The sequence below is a fragment of the Dipodomys spectabilis genome, unplaced genomic scaffold (assembly GCF_019054845.1).
Source record: "Dipodomys spectabilis isolate Male_0828 unplaced genomic scaffold, ASM1905484v1 ptg000098l, whole genome shotgun sequence".
Taxonomy (NCBI): domain Eukaryota; kingdom Metazoa; phylum Chordata; class Mammalia; order Rodentia; family Heteromyidae; genus Dipodomys; species Dipodomys spectabilis.
In genome coordinates this window covers 20,767,151-20,787,044 of record NW_024870775.1, presented here as the reverse complement: position 1 = coordinate 20,787,044, position 19,894 = coordinate 20,767,151, and the positions used below count along the sequence as shown (strand labels likewise).

At 34.7% G+C, this 19,894-nt stretch overlaps 1 protein-coding gene across 11 annotated transcripts in view; it reads left to right on the top strand.

The window, feature by feature from the left end:
- Ptprd (protein tyrosine phosphatase receptor type D) overlaps window positions 1–19,894 on the top strand; it is a 514,161-nt gene that overhangs the window by 376,119 nt on the left and 118,148 nt on the right. For 7 of the 11 annotated variants that reach the window (XM_042686896.1, XM_042686890.1, XM_042686889.1 and 4 more), the window contains 2 exons: window positions 5,446–5,606; window positions 16,666–16,778. In XM_042686896.1, the coding sequence (XP_042542830.1) occupies window positions 5,446–5,606; window positions 16,666–16,778 (274 nt within the window). The remainder of the gene's footprint in view (window positions 1–5,445; window positions 5,607–16,665; window positions 16,779–19,894) is intronic. The other 4 variants (XM_042686894.1, XM_042686895.1, XM_042686893.1 and 1 more) reach the window with 1 other exon arrangement.

The following is a 19,894-nucleotide window of genomic DNA, read 5'->3' as shown; positions in this document are numbered from 1 at the left end:
GATATATTAGAAAGTCAGGTGAGTTCCTTTTCTGAGCAAATGAAAAAATAGGAAGAAAGAGTAAAATATAATAATTCGGGGAAATGCATTCTTATTGCAATAACATTCAGAATATATGCCTTAACTGTGCTTTAAAAGACGGAGGAAGCTAAAAACATTAAAAACATTCAGACATCATTTGTATGTTATTGGCACACAGATTACCAAGTTTAAGAAGTGGACACAGCCTTTAACTCCACTTCCTTAGCTTGGTATGTTTGTTGAAAATCAGCTCTCTGCATATTTGAGGATCTGTTTCTGGACTCTGTTGGCTTCCATTGACCAGGTTTTCCATCTTGAAACTAATATCCCATTGTCTTGATTACTGTAGCTTTATAATAAATCTTGAAAGTGTAAAATGTTTTAAAAATACATATATTTGGGTTGGGAAGGTGGCTCAGTGTTAGAGTGCTTGCTTCGCATGCATGAGGACCTAGGTTCAATTCCTCAGCACCATATAAACAGAAAAAGTCAGAAGTGGCACTGTGGCTCAAGTGGTAAAGTGCTAACCTTGAGCTGAAGAGCTGAGAGACGACAGCTCCCAGCCTAGAATTCAAGCCCCACAACCGACAGAAAACAAAAACAAACATATATTTGCTGATCTTGAAAAATGGGCATTTTCACTCATGTTTCAGCCATTGGAAAAGATCAGTTACTCATTATTTTATCCCAGATTTGCTGAGAACTTACTAAATGCAAAGTCTATACTAGTCACATATAAATGCAAAGAGTATATAAAGCCTTACCTTCCAGGATTTTAAAGTTTCATTAAACGAAATGAAGCATATATACAAATTTAAAACAAAGTATGGTGGACACTATATAAAAAGGTATAAAAGACTAAGTAAATTCTTTACATATGTTATTTTCATGTGTATATTTTTGTAATGGCTTATTTCTTCCCGTTAGGAGGATGTACTTAAGTGGGTCTTTGGAGAGTGGTTGGATTTTAAGAACTAAATGTTGTGGAAATTGTTAGAGTGTTAAGGAGCAAGAATAGAATGAACATTCATGGAACTGTAGCAAAAAGGCTCACTGGGGCAGAATTGGTTAGATGTGGTTGGAAAAATTGTGAGGGCTCTAGAGAATCATGAGAAGATACTTAGGTTTTAACTAGAGATTACCAGAGCCTCTTAAGAATGGTTTCAATTTAGGACAATAACTCTAACAGCAGTTATGATGATTAGAAGGAAGAAAAAATTCTTAGTATGGACAGGAGGGCATGAATTATATCCTATATTAACAATAGTAACCATGAGACTGTAGAGGTAACATATAAGCCTGGTGACATGTATGTCATTGAGAAGTAAAGTCAATAATCTCATTGATAGTGAGATAAGAAATACGTGGAAAACCAGAAGAAGATGTGTATGGGAAAGTTTGGAAATTAGTAGAGTTCCTGAGTTTAGGAACATTAATGAGGAAATAATCTGTTCACAAGCTAGCAGTTAAAGTTAGGGTTGAGAAAGGCAGGCTAGTGAACAGCAAAACTTAAGAATACTGCCCCCTGAGATACACAGTCAAAGGAATCAAACTTTATTAATAGAGTTCAAGCAGGTTGGAGAGTTTAGGAAGGAGACAAATTTAGAAATATTAAAATCAAAGAGAGAAATTGAAAAAATATCTTCAGTGAGCTTTGTGTCAGTGGTTCACACCTTATAATCCTTCTACTGAGGAGTCTGAGATCTGAAGATCACTAGGAAAAATTAGAAAGGAAGCAATTGAATTTAGAACTAAGAAAGTCATAAAGAGATGTTTTTAAAAATCTTTGGTCACCTGAATGCCATTTGTTCACATCCCATAATCCTACTCAGGAAGCTGAAATTTGAGGATGAAGCCTCAAAGCCAGCCAAGGCAGAAATGTCCCTGAGATTCTTATCTCCAGTTGACCATGAAAAGCTGAAATGGAACTGTAGCTCAATTTGTAGTGCATCAGCCTTGAATAAAATAGATACGGGTTCACATCCCAGTACTGACTCGTGCACACACACACACACACACACACACACACACACACACACACACACACACACACACAGTCTTTGTCAACCAGAGCAAATCTGAGAAAGATATTCAGAAGAGTAAAAACTGAGTAAAAGCAATTAGATTTGCAAATTAGTTAATAACACCAGTGTTGATGTTTGAGTGAGATGTGATAGAGAATCAGGAAAACCAAGATGTCCAATGAGTATGAATTGTTTATTAAGTAGGAAAAAGTTTTAATAGACGGAATTATGGAAATACTTCAGCGAAAGAATTATGAGAAGATTTTTCTGAAATAGAAAATTACAGAAACAAAGTTCATAGACATTCAGTAGTACTTCCCTTTACCAAGAAAATGTAAGTTTCAAAAGTATACATTATTTGTTGGAAACAGCAAAGCAACCTCCAAACATACCTCTAACAAAATTAAATGGGAACTTCTTTTTTTTATTATTGTGAGAATACCATATAGAGGAGTTACTATTACATGGGCAAGATAACGAGTACATTTCTTATCAAGCATTGTTGCCTCCTCTTCGTTTTCCCTTCCCATCCCTTCCCATACTCCTCCCACCTCCCCCCACCTTATCCCCCCCCCCACCAAAGTTGTAAAGTTCATTTTTTGACATAGCGACTTGTATATCTCATTGTTGCAATGGGTCCACCTGTATCCCTAGTTAAACGATTTGTTTTTGCCCTTCCCCTCCAGAAATTATACCAACATCAAATACAGTGAAAGCAGGGGTTATACTGTGGGGGAGGGACATACAAAGCAACATAGTAATCATCTTATAAATATGTTAGAAACAATTGCATGAAAGAAAAAAAACATTTTGAATACTTATCTTGGGGTTCATTCCCTAACATCAACTTATCTTACCTTTTCTACTTGACTCAAACATATACTAGTTGTTGCAAATAAGGGAAACCATGGGACCTATGTTTCTTTGGTCCTGGCTTACTTCACTTAATATAATTTTTTCCAAATATTTCCATTTCCTAACAAATGGGCAATGGCATTCTTTCTGATGGAGGCATAGAATTTCATTGTGTATATATACCACATTTTCTTGACCCATTCATCTACTGAGGTGCATCTGGATTGGTTCCATATCTTAGCTATGGTATATAATGCTGCGATAAACATAGTTGTGCTGGTAGCTTTAGTATGGTCTTGTTTGTGATCATTTGAACTCATTCTATGAAGCCATAATAGCCCTCATCCCAAAACCAGGCAGGGACTCATCAAAGAAAGAGAACTATAGACCAATTTCTTTGATGAACATTGATGCAAAACTTCTCAACAAAATTTTGGCCAATCGACTTCAACAATTCATCCAAAAAATCATACACCACGATCAAACAGGATTCATTTCAGGGATGCAAAGCTGGTTCAATATACGAAAATCAATTAACATAATTCACACATCAACAAGATCAAGGATAAGAACCACATGGTTATCTCAATAGATGCAGAAAAAGCATTTGACAAGATCCAACACCCCTTTATGATGAAGGTTCTAGAAAAATTAGGAATCCATGGAACATTCCTCAATACAATAAAGGCTGTATATGACAAACCTACAGCCAGCATTATACTCAATGATGAAAAGCTAAAGCCATTTCCTCTAAACTGAGGAACAAGACAAGGATGTCCAACTCTCTCCACTGCTCTTCAATCTAGTATTAGAATGCCTAGCTACAGCAATAAGACAAGATGCAAACATAAATGGTAACTTCTTTAAAGTTCTAAAAAAATCTTTCTTTTTGAAACATTCTTTTTGAAAGCAACATTAGTTCTATATAACTTTGCATCTATTATCTGACCATTAGAATGCAGTTCTCTTTATGAATTGTAGACTTAGCCTTCCATTGTTTTTGTCCTAACAATGAACCAAAGGAGCATGGTCAAAATTTAACATTTAATTAACTTCCATCTTTTTAACCATGTAATGCAGATCATCTCCTGTCTAGTATATTTGGGCCTAGAAGTATTCCTGATTTCTGAGATTTTTTTTCAATTTTGGAATATTTATACATTTATCTGTATAACCTCTCTAATCCAAAAGTCTGAAATATGACATATTTTGAAATTGCTCAAAGCAGTTTAGATTTCAGAGTATTTTAGATTCCAGAGCATTTTTGGATTGCAAATTTTTAGAGTAGGTATATTTAAGTTGTAATGCCTTAAGTCTGGAACTCTGATGTTTCCCTTGATTTTCAGAGAGCAACTAAACATTGGTACAATGTATATCAAATATATTGGGACAGTTAGTTATTGATATTTTACACTTCATCAATTTTTCATTATTATATATAGTTCTCATTGAAAACTTAGCAGTGAATTCATACCATTATGAATAATTATATTTCACTCTATAAAGAAAATGATGTTGCACTCTCTCTTCTCTTCCTTCTGTGCTTTGTTCTTTCCTTACATTCCCTCCATTCCTTCCCTTTGTACCCAACTAATATCCTCCATCCATTTGTCCTCAACTTCATTGTCTTGGACTTTTTCATCTTTCTAATATGAATGATGCTCTCAAGAGATTCCTCAAAAGACTAAACATAGATCTTTCTATGACCTAGAAGTCTTACTTCTGGGCATTAACCCAAATGATCACAAACAAAGCCATACTAAAGCTACCAGCAAAATCATGTTCATTACAGCATTATTTACCATAGCTAAGATAAGGAACCAACCCAGATGCCCCTTAGTAGATGAATGCATCATGAAAATGTGGTATATATACACAATGGAATTCTATGCTTCCATCAGAAAAATGACATTGTCCCATTTGTTAAAAAATGGAAATACTTGGAAAAAATTATATCAAGTGAAGTAAGCCAGGCCCACAGAAACATGGATCCCATGTTTTCCCTTATTTTTTAATAAGTAGTATATGTCTGGATCATCCTAGAAGACGATCACAGTAGCTCAATAGCTTATATCATCATATAAGATGATGGTAAGCTAAATGAACTCCAAATTATGGAAACAAGAGATTTTTCTTTCTTGTTTTTAATATATTATGTTAGTTGTTTCAGCTTTCTTCTATTATTTTTTTCCCTATGGTTTATACCCTGTTGTCACTGTATTTGATTTTGGTAGCCTGTGTATTGTGTATACTTTATCTGACTTAGGGAAAGGAAGGGGAATAACAACATGGTGAGACAAAGTATAAAGTGCAAACAAATGCAACAGTGATATTCACAAGACAGCATATTGGAAATGAACTTTACTATTTTGAGGGGATTGGGTAGAAGGGAAAGTGGGAGAAAATGAGGGAGGGGTAACAACGTTCAAAAAGGAAAGCACTCACTACCTTAGGTATGTAACTGTAACCCCTCTGTATATCACCTTGACAATTAAAAAAGAAAGCCATCACTTTTTAAACTAAAATAGACTCTGCTTTTCCTCAGAAGATGTATGCAACCAGCCCCTATTCTGACCCTGTTGTGTCAATGGATCTGGACCCACAGCCAATCACAGATGAAGAGGAAGGCTTGATCTGGGTTGTAGGGCCTGTCCTCGCAGTGGTCTTTATCATCTGCATTGTCATTGCTATTCTTCTCTACAAAAGGTAGGTCTGCTCAATATTTCTCCTTCTACTTTATTTTTGAAGACATACTTATTGTCCTCTTGTCATTATGTGGTTGATTTCAGCAGAAAAACTTCAATGCAGCCCCAAAGATTGTTGGAAATAAACTATTTTTGTTTGGACAAATCTAAAGACTGAGCTGTTTAGAATCTTGTTCAGTGTAGGACATAGATTTTTGTTGTCAATCTTATACATTCTGTTCTCCTTTCCCTGAACTTCTTTGTGTAGGATGAAATCTTCTCATGTTCTTTAGGGTTTTAGTACATTCTCAAGCATATCACTCCATACCAGCTTCAGTTTTATTATTTTAGATCATTGATTGTTCAATTTCTATATATTTTTGAAGCCCTATTACATGTCTACATTTCAATCTATATTAGTTACTTTTGTGTAACTATGGCAAAAATACTAGACAGGAAAAACATAGAAACACCTTAAGAGAAAAAATGTTTTGTTTTGTTTTGCTTTTTAATCATGGTTTCCTGTGGGAAATTCATCATGGCCAGAAGACTTAATGGAGCAAAGAGGATAGAAGTGGAAGGAGAAAACTGGGATAGCTCTCCTAAAAGGACTCTCTTACAGTGACCTACCTCCTCTAGTTAGATCCTATCTCCTAAAGCTTTCAGAACCTTGAAAAAATAGTACCAACTGTTTGTGGTCAAGCTTTCAACAAATAGGTCTTTTTTTGGGAACACTACAAATCCTAATATTAATCGGCACATGTGCTGAAATATTTCCTGTTGCTATTTCTCAAGGAAAGTAGCTAAAAACTAAGGAATAATAAAGAAAGAAAAAAGGAAAACCCTCTTTTTCTTCTAAATCTTAATTCTAAGTATTCACTATTAAATTCTCATTTGTGCCTAAGAAGGAGGAACCAAAAGTACCATTTCCTCACTCAAAACAGTACATGACGTTAGTCCTTATGTGCTTGAATATCAATCTGATTGTTATATTTGGTCTCAATTAGGATGAGAATAATTCATATCCAGCAAGTCTGAGGATCTTCACTTTTTCTATTCTGATTCTGCCTCCATTACATATTATCCTGAATTTTACCACTAGATCACTTCCCAGACTAAGGAAATTTGTACTTATTCCTCTAAATCCTTTCTGATTTTAAATTATAACTATATAACCATTTAAAATAATAAGATTTGTATGTAATGTGATCTCTTATATATCACATCCAACTAACTTCTGAATTCTCTCTCTTTTAGATAATATGTCTGCTTTCTGACAGTCCAAAATTTATTTTTCTAAAACTTTAATCTGTACACCCATTTTTCTTTATACAGCATCATCTTTGGAATGCTGCTATGCAAAGTATCTCCTCCTTATATCTCCTTTCTTCTCTCTCTCCTTCCTACTTATATTGTCCTTCAAAATCAAATAATAATGTTTGAGACTTTCATTCTTGTTTAATGCAACTGTAGTATTTGCATTCATTATTTTTTTTATATCCAGGTTGCTCCATTTGGGGGGTCTTACCTTTTTTTTTCCATTTTCTTTTTTCTTTTGGTGATTAAAATACTCATTACCTTACGTAATGAGTACATATCTTGTTGAACTTGTTACCATCTCCCTCCTTTTTCTCCCTCTTTCCCTTCCCCCCATGGATCTTATTATTTCTAACCCCATTCCTTTTTTTTCTTCAGTTCCTGAGATATGCCCTTTTTAATCACCTCTTACCTTGACTATTAAAAAGAATACCTTCAAAATACTTCTTTGGAAATTTTTCATTGTTAAGTCTTTATTCAATTTTATTCTATCATGAAGAGAAAGTTGAAGACAGAAATGGCAAATGAAAGTTCATTACTATAGCCCATTAAATGGCCTATCCTATTCTGGAGTTAGAAACAATACAGGAAATATTCATCCTTATTTGGATCACTGCCATCATTCCATAATCCATCTCTATACTAGCTAAGGAAGCAAATTATCAAAGGTGAGGCTGTGCCCTAAGTAGATAGTTTGAATCTTGCATTCCCAATCCACATCTAGTGTGACCCTTTCAGAGCCTGGTGTGTCTCATAAACTCTCTTCTGTGTAAGAGATAAGAACAGGACATAGAGGTAGTCACAATACCCAGAAGAGTTATGAATCTTCTCTGAACACAAGCCAGACACGAAGCTGTTTCCTGTCTGTTGCTCCAATTATTACCAGAAGAGAAGGTAATTTTTTAAAAAGAATAAATAAAGAAAGCCAATTCGAATTGTTCTCTGGGGAATATTTATTCCTGTAGTCACATGGCAGTCAGATCAGAAAACAAGTTCCTGTTACCAGCCATTTCTGGACCATATTACATGACATGGTTTTCTGTTACCAAAATTAGAAAAGACCGATATATCATTTTTTTTTTCTAGTTTAATTTTCTTAGGATATGACTGGTATTGTTAAATCAGACCATTTAACAGAGATGTGTGTATGGTATTTGTGACTGAGTTATGACTAGATAACAATAGGCTTGATAATTTTTTAAAGATTTTAAATTAAGTTTCATTGCTTCATCTGCATGTGTCTGAAAAACTGAACTCCATTATGATTTTTCCTAATTCTGCAAAACTTGGATCATATTTAAAGGTTTTATGATTCTGTTAAAAGCAAGTTGCATTTTTGTGTGTGTATATATAAGCATCGTCTAATGCAATTGTTGGAAAATGCACATATCCTTGAATGCTAAGTATATTTAGCAAACCATCTGAAGGCCCATGAAGCAGTTCTGAAATAGAAATGCTTGTTTCAGCAGTAAAGAACATCCCTGACTTGAAATTCAAGTAGACCCAACAATGTCCTTCTTGATTATCATGAAGCAGTTCAAGAAGAAATCTTCTGTACCCAATGAATAGTGTCTTTTATAGCTTGGACTCTGAACAAAGTTAATTATGTAATAAATTCATTTCCTCTTTGACATGCCTTTCAGTTTACACACAGGTCATTGATAATGACTGAATTAAAAGTATCATTAGTATTACTGTAATGATTAAAATACTTCTGTACCTATATGCAAATAATGATTTGAGATGGGAGGGATCATAAAATACTGCAGATTCACATTTCTTGATAACTCTTTGCCAGATACACCCATTTATAAGACACTTGCATTGATTATAAGTTTGTAACTATGGATAGTTTTACCACTTAATGAAGTAGTTTACTCCATTACCTAAGGAGTTATTGTTAATACTTTTCTATCCATTATATTATCTTGAGAAAAAAAAGCACATTTTGATCTGTCATTCTGCTAGTTTGACTATGCTTTGTATTCTAGTAAGTTGTACTCTTTTAAATACATTGATAGTTAGTGACAAAAGTAATGACTGAGGCCTTGCAAGGGCCCTGTATTGCCTTCTGAACCATAAGTAAATTTCAATGTTTGATAAATTTTTGACCTTCAAATTTCCCTGGGTTGTGGATTTCCCTTTCTTTCTTTCTTTCTTTCTTTCTTTTTCTTTCTTTCTTTCTTTCTTTCTTTCTTTCTTTCTTCCTTCCTTCCTTCCTTCCTTCCTTCCTTCCTTCCTTCCTTCCTTCCTTCCTTTCTTTCTTCCTTTCTTTTGCTTTTATTCTATGTCTTAGGTGAGCTAAAAAAAGGTAAAATTCCAAGTTGAGATGATAACAAATTTTAGGAATCCACTGGTATAGCTGTCAGGATACTTGCATTCAAGGTTTGTAGCCACATGAAGTAGAAAGTCTTTCCAAGAAACACTTTGCTTATAAAGTACTGCGAACTAGATAAAGTAAGATTTTGAAATAACATTACTCTAAGCTTAAGAACATAGAGCTAGAATTATTATTATTATTATTATTATTAGTGTAGGCTCAATATGTATATACAATTGTCCAAAATTAATCTAACCTCCCTTTGTCTACCCTTCACTTTAAATCATTCAAAGCTATTAAAAATTCATAGACATTCATTGACTGTATACTTGTTCCATATGGAAGACACTCAGTTATAATTTCCAGAACTACCCAAGACTTTTTGGTGTGTATGCAGGTCTCGGGGCTAGAACTCAGAGCCTGAACACTGTCTCTGAACTTTCTTGCTCAATGCTAGCTCTCTACTACTTAAGGCATGGCTCCGTGGCTCCATGGCTTTTTCAGTGATTAATTGGTGATAAGAGTCTTAAGATGTTTCTTTCCTAGATGGCTTCAAATTGTAATCCTCACATCAGCCTCCTGGGTAGCTAAGATTGCAGACGTGAGCCACAGGTACCCTGCAAATTTTTGTATATAGAAAACAACTGAAAAATAAAATGTTGATCTGGATCTTTGGAAATGCTTGATAGGATGGGTGAGAAGAGTTTTCTATACTCGGTGGAAAAAAAAAAAGAAGTGTGGAACAGGAAGTCAGGCAAAATCACGTGATCAATTGGTAATAGTCCAGCCTGAGTGGACACTATGAAGATGATAATTTCCATTCCCATCCTGCTATGCTTACATAGAAAGACCATGGGGGAGGGGAGTAACTAAAATAGTGACAGTCATTTTTCTAGCATACTCCAGCTCCAAACTTGCTTTAAACTCTTCAGTCTCTACTTTTTGCATCAATTCTACGTAGAAGTTATCACCAGGTGCAAATCACTGCACTCCTGAGTATTTTGAGATATTACTTCTGACCTAACAAGGCAGTGCTGGTTTTCCCCCTTCTGGGCTCTTAGCTGGCCCCTTGATGCAACGGGAATGCCTGCTCTCTTAATCCCTGACACTTCTGGCCTGAATCACCCTTAATTCATCCTTTAGAAGTGAGTGAAGATGTCAGCTACTCAATGACATTACTTTTTTGGGTATTTCCATTTTTTTTTGTTTCTACTAAACCACTTCAGGATGTGTTATGCTTCTCTTTTCTAAATCATTCATGTCCTCTCTCCTTACCTGTAATGGAACCCACTGCTTTCTGCAGTTGCTCCTTTTCTTGGTTCTGCTACCACTACACTGTAAATCAAAGGCATTCTTATTTCTTGCTCTATCCCCATTGTGCATAGTAGGGGGCTTGGCCTAGAGCCATATAAAATAGTTGAATCTATAAAGGTGTAATAATAGTATTAAGTCAAACTCAATTTCTTCTAGTTGTTCATTCCATAATTCAATATTGCCTTCATCTTATCTGGAAAAACCTGCAATAAATTTATAGTCATAATTATCACCTCTAGTTTAAATTTAGCCATTCTGAAAGTCTTTAAATTCAGATATTTACATCAAACATTCACTCATCTATGCTGAAGCTGACTTTTCTCTAGAAGAGGAATGGTTTTGTATATCAACTACGTATTTTTTTATGTGAATACTCCAGCACATAATTGCCACATAAAACTAGTAATTTACTAAATGGTACCCTTAAATACAGAGGAGTAGATTTCCTTATACTGGTTTCTCTAATGAAGTCATTGACAAAAAAATGGGCAATAGAAATATGGATGATAGGATTTGTTTTAATGTAGCATGTCTGATAAATTAAGATTAAGAAGAAAAAGGATTAACCAGTCATTTGAAATCATTTGAATCATTTACTCTTTATGTGTGTATCTGTGCTATTTAAATGTGGGTTTTCTTTTTCTTTGAAACTGAACTGGATTATCTTATAATGTCATATATTTCACGTGGGTGAAATAGGCATTATGGGTTTAGTGGCTTTATTTTTGCTATTAGTGGTTTTATGTTTGTTATCAGGAACTCACTACTTTGCAATTTGTCTCAAACGATCAGTTTTTTTTTTCAGAAAAAGGAAACAATGTCTGAGGAAAAACACTATGGTATTGAAACAATCAACACAGTAGTATAGGCCAAGTACCTGTGAAGACATAAGGTCATTGTGTCACAGGCAGCAGTACTATGATGAGGAAAACATCTGTCTTTTCAGTGGCTGGTAATAAAATGCCTCCCTGGATTAGCCCAGTTTATATAATTGGGTCATGCTCTGTAGGTTTATAATGAGGAGTATTATATTTTCCCAAACTGAAAATGTATTTAATCCTTTATTGGAAAAAAGTGATTTATGATTGCCTTACTTATCAAGAGGTGTTTGAAGAAATCATTTCTGCCACTTCATTTCAATATGGTGTATTACCCTGTTATGCAGACTTTTTGTACAGTTCAATGTAATTTGCAGATATTTTATGTCATTAAAGGGATAACATACCACTTAACAGAAGAATTTTCATGTTAAATGGCTGAATGTCTTTTATGAAATACCATTGTATTTTCATTATGTATATTAGTAGTTTTCTCGTGGCATGTTATGTAAAAATCAAATTATGTCTATCGTTACACACCTCTAGCGTATAATCATATCACTATTTTGTAGGTGATGAATTAATATTAATATAGTATATAATCCTAAAATTGTAGCACTAACACATAGATACACACACACACACACAGATATACTGATTCTTTATGCATCCATGTAAACTTGTGTTTACCAGTATTCAAGACCTTAAAATATATTTTAATATGGTGTCATTTCCTAATGTTTGTCAGTTATGTGTCTTTGCTTGTGAGCACTATTTTTTAAATCTTGGTTGTCATGGTTACTCTTGTTACCATTGGCCAACTAACATTTAGCCTTTCTTTTTCCTTTTTTTGCTGCATTAAAATGGAGCAGTAAACCTGACAGGTGAGGAATAGAGGGAAAAATCCCTTCAATTCTCAGTAAGAAAAACACTAAGATACTGGTAGCCTTTGGAGTTATTGAAAAGGTGAGGGTGGGGCCATGTATGAAAAATGTTACCTGTCACATGGAAGATGGACAAAGCCTTCTTGTAGGCATTAAGTTTGATACTAAGAACATTCTGAAAAACAACTATACTATATAAGAAAAGAATTTAATAAAAACCAAATTTGAAGGTGACCAAAACTAGCTTCTGAGTTTTGTTAGTGGTCAAAGTTAAATGAGTATCTATGTGTTAATGTGTCTGCATAGAAGAAATGTAAGGTGTCGTATAAGCCTTTTTGGTTTTTTGTTTTGTTTTGTTTGTTTTTTTTTAAACCATTAGTCACTTTGGAAGACTGATCACAGATCACCTCTTGAGACACTAATGTTAGCATTTCGTTTTCTACAAATACCGATGAGCTTTGTGAAAACTCTTACTTAATTCAAAATGATTCTCCATTATCTTCCATCCCTGAGTAATAATAACAAGAAGAATAGGCAGAATGTCCTGTGTGGTTATTGGATAATTAGTTCATGTTATTTTCTGTCTTTTGAGCTTGGTGAGTAGTACCTGACAAACAATAATGGTATACATGACCCCTGGAAAGTTAACAGAAATACAACTTCTTGAGTCACACTAGAGTCCAAACAGAAACTCTAGACACTGAACTAGCAGCTTGTATTTCACAAGTCCTTCCAGATGATTCTCATGCAGGTCTAGGTCTGAGGGGACCTGAACTGTTTTTCTCTATAATTACTTTCTATAGTTTGACAGCCACACATTGAGTAATAGACACCCATTACACATGTGAGGTTCCTTTCTTTTGTACACACTGGTAATTGCCATTAACCCTGCAGAAAATAACATACAAAGTAGTCTTCTTCCTCTCTGGCCAAATTTTAAAATGCTGAACCCATGAATGTACTCAGAGATCTAACTTCCTTTGGAACACTGTCCACTATTTTTATTTTTGTGGTCCTGATGCTTAACCTCCAGGTCTGGGTCTTGTCCCTAGGCCTCTTTGTGCTCAAGGCTAGGGCTCTACCACTTGAGCTACAGTGCCGCTTCCAACTTTTTCTGAATAGTTTCTTGGAGATAAGAGTCTCACTAATTTCCCTGCCTGAGCTGACTTTGAACCATAATCCTCAGATCTCCGCCTCCTGAGTAGCTAGGATTATAGACCTAAACCAATGGTGTCTGGCTACTGGCCATGTTTTTTTTTGTTGTTGTTGTTTTTTTTTTTACAGTTAATCACCTCTTGTACTGCTATTAAGATGAGAAAAGTGGACCAAGAGTGCTTATTCCTCTAATATGTAAATTAAGAAGTTATCAAGAATGTTTGCAATTGACAGATACCCAATGCTGGTGTTACCAGGCTTAAGAGTAGTACATTCTTAGTAGTGATTCAAAATTTCGAACTATTTCTTCAAATAATCATACTAGAGATTTCTTTCAAAATACTGATTGCAAATGTCCACATGCCCTTGTTGTAAAACCATGAATGTAATCTTTGCACCTAAAGTCTTTTTTCCCTGGTGTCCCTCCTGAGAGCCAGATGAAATAAAAGTAAAGCACCGCTTTGACAGGAAGTACCTTTTTCTTGAACACTTCCTACATTGCCAACAACAAAGTTTATATGCAGCTTCTCACAGATCTGGCATGTCATATGATTTTCCATTTCCTCCATAGCACATTGATTCTTGTACATGATTGAGTTCTAAGAAGTAAAATTTCACTAGGGTTTTATAGTTCTAACTTAAATAATAAGACAAATTTAATGTCTAGTCACTATTCTTTCATTTTTTAAATTGAAAATGAATATGAGTCTTTTGAATACTCACTAAGAAAATGTGACTACCTACGTTCATGTTGGGCCTGATTAGATTAGTGCATGCCTTTTGATATTTTATGAGCAAAAATTCAATTTCTGAAAGCTTTTTACTTTTATTACCAACGATGACCAATACATCATCTTCTCTTAGAAATCCTTCCTATGTTAGACAAAAAAAAAATGATACATGAGTTTCTCAAAATAATGTAGTACTAATATGATTAGCCAGAACTATCTATGTTTTCATCATCAAAACAAACTAATAAATATATAAAGCTTGTTTTCCAGGCTGGATAAGGATTTGTGGAATCCAAGGTTTTGCCTATCATTTAATTACATCAGAGAGAAAATAGTTATCAGATGTCCAGAGCCCTCCTTCTTCCAGTTTATTATAAACATGAATTGTAAATAACTTTAATCCCATACCCTGTGTTTTCTGACACTCCCATCTTGACAACAAGACATGATTTCCAACTTCTCTGGTACAGAAGTTGGCTAAATTTTTGAATGTGTTCTTTTCTGTGCCTCCAGCTCAGTGTCACTCAAACTTGGCCTCTGGGAAAATGAAGATAAGGGGGTTGTTTTTTTAATAGTACCCCTAAGAGTGAAGCAATTTCCTTGCAGAGATATGTGCAATTCTTGTTTCCATAATCTTGTGAGAATGACAGGCGAGCCATTGAGGAGAGAGAATTCAGGTTGTATTCACTGGGTCTGGTGCATCAGTAGTGTGTGCCTGTGCCATATTACATAAAAAGGCCAGTGCCTAACGGTACTAGTATATATTCAGAGAATGAAGACCAACCCTAGGTTTCATATGAGATTGATTGGCTAGCTGCACTCAGTGACATTTCATTATCTAGTTCATTTTTGCATTTTCAGTGGTAAAGTGACTCTCTCATTGTGGTGAGGCAAATTCTGTAGTATGATTGCAGTAACGTTTACTACTTTGAAAATAATCATCATGTTCTTCTGTCTGATCTTCTGAGCGCCCCCCCCCCAGCTTCCTTCTCATCTCTTTCTCATATATCCTCCATCTCTTCTTTCTTTGTCATTTTCCAATCCATATAAGTGAAGTTGCTGGTAACTTTAGCATATTTCAAAAACAAAGATTGACTTGGATTTTGGCCATAGAGATGATGAGTACATTCTATCCTAAGGCTGTACCTGACACCTTTAGGAAAAAAGGAAATCCTAAGCAGCCAAGTTAATACAAGATACTCAGAAAGCACAGTGTCTAATAGGATTCACTCAAGAAAATTCACTTTTTTGAGATGTTTTTTTCGAAGATACTGAGCTAGAGAAAATCAAGTGCATATCCCCTTTGCATCAACCTTCCCTTCTTCCCTTGGTGAGTTTGATTCCATACAGATGATCAGAGATGGAATGAAAGGCTATGGAACAGGAATGATCTGGCTAAACATAAAATGACCTGCTTGGCATTGCATGGGTGTCCATTGCCACAGCAGCACTAATGAGCCGTACCACCATCAGATGGAAAAGAGAAAGTGAGAAGCTTGGCAGCACTTCCTCCTGTAATAAAAATGTTTTTGTTTTGAGCAGGGATAAGGTGCAAGGATTGTAAGTCCAGCATAGAGATAACTGGGATCAGTATATGGGAGGGGGAAAAAAACTATCCGAAAAAGAATTTCATTTGTTAAGTGCACATTTTAATCTAAATCTTCATTTGAGAAGATAGTTATTTGGGTTTGAAAGGAAATGCACAAAGAAATCTCTTGAATATATCTAACAGATCTTGATCTAGAAATCAGTTAAAGTTACATTGTAAAGCTAAAGTAAGTATATATGATAAAATCAGCTTTTAAAACAAAGATAAGATAAATTAGGTGAAGACTCATATTTCTCACAGAACCTTTTAGTTATATCTTGAGTAATCATGAGAAGAGTTGGGCTGCCCATGGGATGAAACTTATTTTTTTTCTGATCTTTCGGTGGTTCAGTTTCATCCATCATAGTTAGCTCAACATAACTGTAAACAGTCAACACTATTATTTTTCCTTCTTGAAAAAGAGCAACAACATTGGTCTTACATGGTCCCAGTTCTCCTTCTGGGTATTAAGATTAGAAATGCATTTGTTGTGTTTCCCTGCCTCATGAGCATATTGAGTATATCTCCATTTTGTAACTACCATTTGTTTTTAATTAGAGGGAGGAAAATGAAACAGACCAAGTTTGTAATATTGAGGCCAGTAGTTTCTCAGTGATAAAAACAATATTAGCACTGATTACTAGAGGCCCGCTCTCTTATTCCTCATAAATAGAAGCAGTAGAAAATAGAGACCTGCCGAACAAAGATATGAATATATATTAACAACACTTCCTAAGATTGTGAAGCCTTGAGACAGTGAATAGTTTAATCTGGGAGCTAAAGGAAGACTTTTAGATCATCCACTGAAACTGTGGGGCAGCAAAGGCATAGCAACCTTGAACACGATCACAAATTAGCCAGTTAAAGTTTTAAAACAGAATTTGAGGTGGTGTAACTCTCTCCATTTTCCAAGAGATATATTTCAATTCTTCAATTTTAATTTTCTCCCTATAGGAAAAGGGCAGAATCTGAGTCTAGAAAAAGCAGCATACCGAACAGTAAGGAGGTCCCTTCACACCATCCAACAGACCCAGTAGAACTGAGGCGCCTTAACTTTCAAACACCAGGTAAGAGGCATAGTCCGCCAAAGCCTTAATAAACTCTTCATGGAAAGTCTAACAGCCCAACTGATATTGACCTTATAGATGACTATATCATTTTGTTTTGAACCATTTTCTTCATCTTGCTCTTTTATTTTAATATTGTGGAGGATCACTTAGCACAAAGCAGAAAAGAAATTGCATACTTTGAGCAACTCTGAAGTAGTATAGGAAAATAAATGTACTTTTTTAATTGTGAAAGAGCTGTAGGTGTTATAAGAATATCTACTATTTTATATACTTAATATATACCAGTTATTATTTTTAGTGACACCAACCTGGGAAGATTTCAGTTTCTCATCTTATAAAATGAATGCATGATTAAAATGGTAAATGTGTACTCCATCTGTGTCATTGAAGAAGCATAGGTTTGTTCTACATTTTCTATTTGTTTATGTTTGTGATGCTCAGAAAGAAAGAGTAATAAGGAAGGGAGAGAGGGAAGCAAGAAAGGGGGAGAGTGGAAGAAAGGACAGAAGGAACAAGGGAAGAGAGAAATAGAAAGGAGGAAGAGAAAGAATGAGGGAGCAAATAGAAGGAAAAATGGAAGGGTGGGAAGGAAGCAAAGAGGTAAGGTATTAGGTAATGAAAATATTACCTGTACTCACTCTCACTGACCAATTTAGGTTTCTTATTGGATAGACATATGAAGAAACTGAGATGTGGAAACCATGTACTTGTTTAATAACATTAGGTGCTTCAACAGAAGACGACACGCTCTGATGAGGAACATTTTATAATCTATTTCACTCAAGTGTAGATGTACTGAGCATTCTTTCAACAAAATTTTGGTAATGTCCAGTAAAGTGCAGAGGATAATCATGGAGCTGAAAATGTAAACCTAAGAGGCACTGTCTTAGTATCTGTTGGTCATAAGCCAGGTAAAAATCAGCCTGAGGAAGTCTTTCGGAATCCAGTTTGGTTGTGGAATTGTTGACAAATTTATGCCCAATAAATGTCCTAACACCCAGGATAACACACTATAAATTTATTGAACTTTATGTTTTAGTGTATTTTTTAAACTGAAAAAAATTACAGTGAATTTCCATGTACAGCATATTTTTCTCTTTTTAATTGGAGATGTTTCATAATAACTCTTAATGTTTAATATCTTCAAAGTGGCTATAAAATAATCCTAAATGTGTATCTTTTAAATTTTTTATTTCATTTTGTATTAAGTTAGACTATAAACTTTTGCCTGATGAACATAAAAGGAGGAAGAACACGGTTTCTGTAACCAAAAGCTTCCAGGTGCATTTTAAAAGGCTGATAAATTTATAATATACATGTGTATGTTGGTGGAACATCAAGTCTTCCTTCCAGTGTACCATACCTCGTGTTGAGACACCCTCTGAGTGCACCTTTTAGGCATCTTGCTCTGAAATAAGTAATGAGAGGAGACCTTAGAAAGATTTAGATAGAATTGGGCAACCAAGTTGTACTTGAGAATAAACAAAGCTACCTAATCTTTTAAATGAGTAATGGTTTACACCAAAAGGTCAATCAATATATTTATTTTTGCTATAGAGGGCCAGTCAGAACTAAGGTAGAACAGGCAACAGTATTTCTGGTATCACCAATAACTTTACAAAACTAACAGGGAAACTTTAATACATAGGAAGGTATCGTATACTCATGATTTGGCTTCTAATCTCGAATAATGGAATAAATTAGGCAAAGTAAATAGCGGAGAAGAGAGGTAATAGAGAAGTTTATTAGAATTACTAACTATTGTGAAATTTTACAAATCTTTCTAATCTGTGCAAGAAGGAAAGACATATTTACTTAAGTGGCTAATGTTTTTGTGCCCAGCAGAAACAGGGTAGATATTAGAGAGGGTTAGCAGATAGATGTTATATTAGTTAAAAATGAAATGTGTCCATTATTCTGGATTAGAAAAGGTATTGTTCTCTCTTTTTAAAGTCCAACTTATTTGAGCACCCTTCCTCATATGCCTTGTCTTTAAAAAAAATCCTCATGTTTTAGAAGATGATGTTGAAATATGTAAAACAAGCTTATTAATCATATATAGAATATGGTTAACAGGTATTTTTAAAATTTGTATTTATTTGAGTGTTTTCATAATGATAATTTGGGAGAAGCAGAAAAAATGTGAAAATAATAATATTTGTTCTATACTTTTTTTCTTTTTCTTAACATATGTAAAACTTAAAAAACTCTACTTTTGTCCCAATTACATCCTCCAGGATATCCTTCATTCATATTCTTCCAGACTTTCCCATTTGTGTACATGGTTCTTTAACTGATAGAATGTCCAGTAGGTAGGTAAACATAGATGCACACACAATTTGCTGCTGTAACTTTTAAATATAAAAATCAACTTTTGGACAAGTCAATATATTGTCTTATCTTTCTTTCAACAGATGATACTATACTGTGTAGATTTCTACACATACTGTATCATCCCCTAGTAGTAGAGGGTGAAGGTCTTTCCCAAGCCTGGCTGATTCAGATTACATTATAATAAGCCGTAGCAAACCCATCTTTTCATACCATTGGTCCTATTTCTGCATGTCAGGCATCTAGAAATGGGGTAGCAGGTCTTTGAGTAAGGACATTTAGTTAGATACTATTTAGGTAGACAGTACTAATTACAGGTTGTTTTTTTTTTTAATGTTGTCACAATTCTTTACGAATAAGATCAAGAATGACTCAAATAAATGTGATATTGTCAAAAGATGATAGCTTGGCATTAGTAGTTTATGCCTTAATCCTAATTACTCAGGAGGCTGCGATCTGAAAATCTTGGTTCGAAGCCAGCTTAGATGGACAAATTTTACAGACTTTTAATCTCCAATTAACCAGCAAAAAGCTGCAAGTGGAGGTGTGAGTCAGTGGCAACCTTGAACGAAGAACTCAAGAGAGCACGAGGACCTAAGTTAAAGCCCTAGCACAAAAACAAAACAGACCATGATATAACAAAGACAACGAATTACAGATAATTGTTCATTTTCGCCTTTCTCTCAAAAAGCCAAATTTAGAAATTCAGTGCTTAAGAGAGACATGCTTTCCTTCCAGTAAAAAGAAAGGTATAAAAGAAGGTAAAACAAGCAACATCCAGT